This window comes from Notothenia coriiceps, unplaced genomic scaffold (assembly GCF_000735185.1).
Source record: "Notothenia coriiceps isolate Sejong01 unplaced genomic scaffold, NC01 NC01_scaffold00037244, whole genome shotgun sequence".
NCBI classification, from domain to species: Eukaryota; Metazoa; Chordata; class Actinopteri; order Perciformes; family Nototheniidae; genus Notothenia; species Notothenia coriiceps.
This window is the reverse complement of record NW_011369945.1, coordinates 6,874,860-6,878,364: the sequence shown is the minus strand read 5'-3', so window position 1 is coordinate 6,878,364 and position 3,505 is coordinate 6,874,860. Positions and strand designations below refer to the sequence as shown.

Here is a 3,505-nt window from a genome sequence, read left to right as displayed (position 1 = left end):
TTTAAAACACATGCTCAAAGTAAACCGGATTTTGCCGATGTGCTTATGTGGATTCAAAAGTCGTAAATAATCTACAAAATGGAGGAGACCGATCTGATCGGAGCAACTGTGACAAATAAAACCGGCATGGACAATGACTATGTTTTAAAAATGCGCTTATCCAGACAAGCCCGGTTTGGACACTTTACGGCAGGAGAAACATTTCTATTAAAGAAATAATTATACATTTCTGTCTTTGTATGCCTATAATAGCTACTAACTTGAATTTGTATTCAAATTAATTAATCAATTATTTTCTATATTTTATTGTAATGTAGAGACAAGGCTTTTAGTGACAATCATGTATTGCGTTCCAATTATATGTAAAAAAATAAAATTAAAATAAAGTCTAAATATGATATTTGGCCTCAAATCATCTGAGGCCTGCGATCTTTGGCGCCCCCCCAGGTTGGGAACCACTGCCTTAGATGGACCAACGTTTTTTTAGAAGTCATATTTTCATAGCCCTTTGTGATAGATGCATTATTATCTTTTGATTGACAGAAGACATCTTGAAGTAAAGGTTGTTGTTGTTGTCATTTGACCTCTATAAGTAAAAATGGTCTCATTTTACCCCACCCTCCCCTAGCAGCCTTTTGACACCCATGGAAGCAGCTGATGTTTTCTGATAATGAATGTTTCTCTCTCTCGTGACCTTTTGGGTGCAGAATATGGAACGTGTGACCTCTGTGCTCTCACCCAGTCACTTCCACTACATGAGGCACGTGAAGGCAGATTCCTCCAGGCATTGTCCCATGATGTAATGCTCTTCTGAAATGCATTTAGTTGAGAACTAACTCAAGTGGTCCAGGAAAAGGCAGCTGTGGGCTGACAGTAATTAGGAGTGGCAGGAAACACATTTGCCCCCTGCTAGCATGCCCTCATGTTAAGATGTGAGCTCAACATTTAGACCTGGCTACTTCACAGAAGAACAACATTATCGGCACAGCTTTCCACCTTTTATAACAATACTGCACATATTTATCTCTTGACTATGTTTATGCACCATATACACCAAGGAAAATTCTTCATATGTGTAAACCTACTTGGCAATAAACCTGTTTCTGATTCTGCAAATTCATACAATGATTTTCACAATGATACATGGATGTATTCCCATGCAGTTGAAAGCACCGTGACAACCTGTGCTACTACACAGCGTTTTATGACAAAGTGTCACATTCCACTGGGACCTTTTATCACGAGCACAGCTCAGAGATACACAGCAGTACATTCCTCTAGCCAAACACTGGAGCTGACACGCAGCAGCAGCAACCGCCAGACGACACTTGACAAGGGCCATGCAGTGATTTTTTGAATTTATTTAGCAAAAGTCCTTCTTTTAAAGGAGGTAACAAATAGATGTGTCCACATGGTAAAAAAAGAGAAATCAGACAGAGAGCTGAAGGGACACTGGCCTAATGCTGTTCTATTTAAAAGGTGTCACATCAGCTTCAAAACACCAGAAACAGACGGCCAGGCAGATTCTCCATTCCTGAGGCTCCAGATCAATGGAGCCTGTGTACTTTCACTGTTTTAAAACACATACTGTAAGAGAAGCACAGACATGTTTATTGTCAGAGATGTGCTGTATGTGTGTATGAGTTGATGGCTCTTCAGTATTTAGTGCATGCCTTAACATATCCAAATACTTCAAAATACAAACTGCATCACTTTGTTATATTTATACAAGAGGAAATAATTCTGCATCACTGAGTGTTTAGAGATCTAATGCAGATAAGTGCAGCAGGAATTTCACATGAATGATGTCATCTTAGTTAGAGCCTGCTGTTTCAATTGTATAATATTATAAATAGCTGTACTTTAGACAAAGAGCCTGAATAATATCTATTTGTGATGAGTGCAGATATGTAAGGACTAATATGGTGATTGTGTTGTGTCTAATTGGCACGGCTCAATGATTTGCAAACTGCAAAATATGTGCTACTCTCCCTCTTTTGTGCTGTATCTCATCTGGCCTAGAGACTGGACACAGTTGTCGTGCAGAGATATGGTCCTGATGAGGACAGTGCAGTGTGCAGACCAGAGGACGGACTCTAACCCCGCTCAACACCTGAGGTCTGTACTACGAATCCAGTTCAACATATCTGGCTTAACTAACCCAAAACAAACGCGATCTCGCTAAGCGGTCCTACGACGCTGGTTATCAACTCGGTAACTGAAGCCAGGGTGCGCCAGAGTGCGCGTTCACAACAAAGGGGCGGGGTTAGCAACATTTGACCAATCACAAACATGGACAAGTGTACTGACAGCACAGCGTCATACTTCCTGAATGAAAAGTCAACTATAATATTAGACAAATATGAAGACATTAAACTTTAAACATCCATGACTTAAACACTTTATCCACCTGCAAGGTGAATACAGCTGGTAACAGAAAAAGTGTTTGAATGCGTACATTAACAGGTTTATGACATCTCTGCCCCGTCTAAGACACCATCTGACTTTAATTACATTGGTCTCGAGTGTTTCGTCAACTTAAATAATCCTTCTGCATCCAGTATGTGACACTGTAGTGTTGCATGGCCAGATACAGCTCAGCTGACTCAGATAAGGAAATATATGATACATTATGATGTGATATGATGTGATATGAATGATAATGGGACACATTGACGTCTGCACTCACATTGACGTCTGCACTCACAGTGCCGCGGACTGTACATGCATGTAATGTTACTTTGATCCGGTTACTTATGTTGTGGCAGATATTTAAGTAAGCTTTCTTAACGCTAATGTTATAATAGTCAGATTGCTCTGAAGATGGGAGGTGATATTCTATTAATGTTCACGTTCACACAGTCGGTGATTTTTGCCGGCCGTCTTTCCTGCAACGGCAGTTTTTCTGTATTTCCTTTCTCCTGTAATATGACTTGATCGCTTTAATCTCCGCACACTGAGCTCTGATTGGTCAGCAGGCAGTGCTTTCACTGAGTTGAGCTCTTAGCCTGCAACCTAACCTGCTCCGGGGCAGGTTAGCCGCTCAGCATCAGTTACCATGGAGATCTAGCCTGCTAAAAAGAGAACCAGCTTCGTAGGACCGGAAACCCAGAGTTACGCTGAAGTTAGCCGCTAAGAGAACATCCTGCTTCGTAGTATACCCCCCTGATAAGAGAAACCGCTGAGTCCTGACCCTGTGTTTCCATGTTCCTCCTCCAGGGGGCGCCATCACGGTGCCTCTGCAGGACGTGACGGTGGCTGAGTCGCAGACGGCGGCGCTGGAGTGCGAGGTCGCCAACGCCTCAGCTGAAGGTAGCTGGCTGAGAGAAGGTCAGCCGGTTGACTTCAATGACAACGTGACGAGCGAGACGAAGGGCTGCGTCCGCCGGCTGCTCATCTTCATCACCAGGCCGCAGGACGTGGGGGAGTACAGCTACCAGGTGTCCAGCTCCAAGACCAGCGCCACCCTGAGGGTGGAGGGTGAGTTACAACAACAACAGAAAGT

At 43.0% G+C, this 3,505-nt stretch overlaps 1 protein-coding gene across 1 annotated transcript in view; it reads left to right on the top strand.

Annotated features, from left to right (window-relative positions):
- The first annotated feature begins 1,622 nt into the window (after window positions 1-1,622).
- The window catches only part of LOC104965241 (titin-like), a 5,497-nt gene continuing 3,614 nt past the window's right edge, over window positions 1,623-3,505 (top strand). The window contains exons 1-2 of the mRNA XM_010794199.1: window positions 1,623-1,629; window positions 3,220-3,480. Of these exons, the coding sequence (XP_010792501.1) occupies window positions 1,623-1,629; window positions 3,220-3,480 (268 nt within the window). The remainder of the gene's footprint in view (window positions 1,630-3,219; window positions 3,481-3,505) is intronic.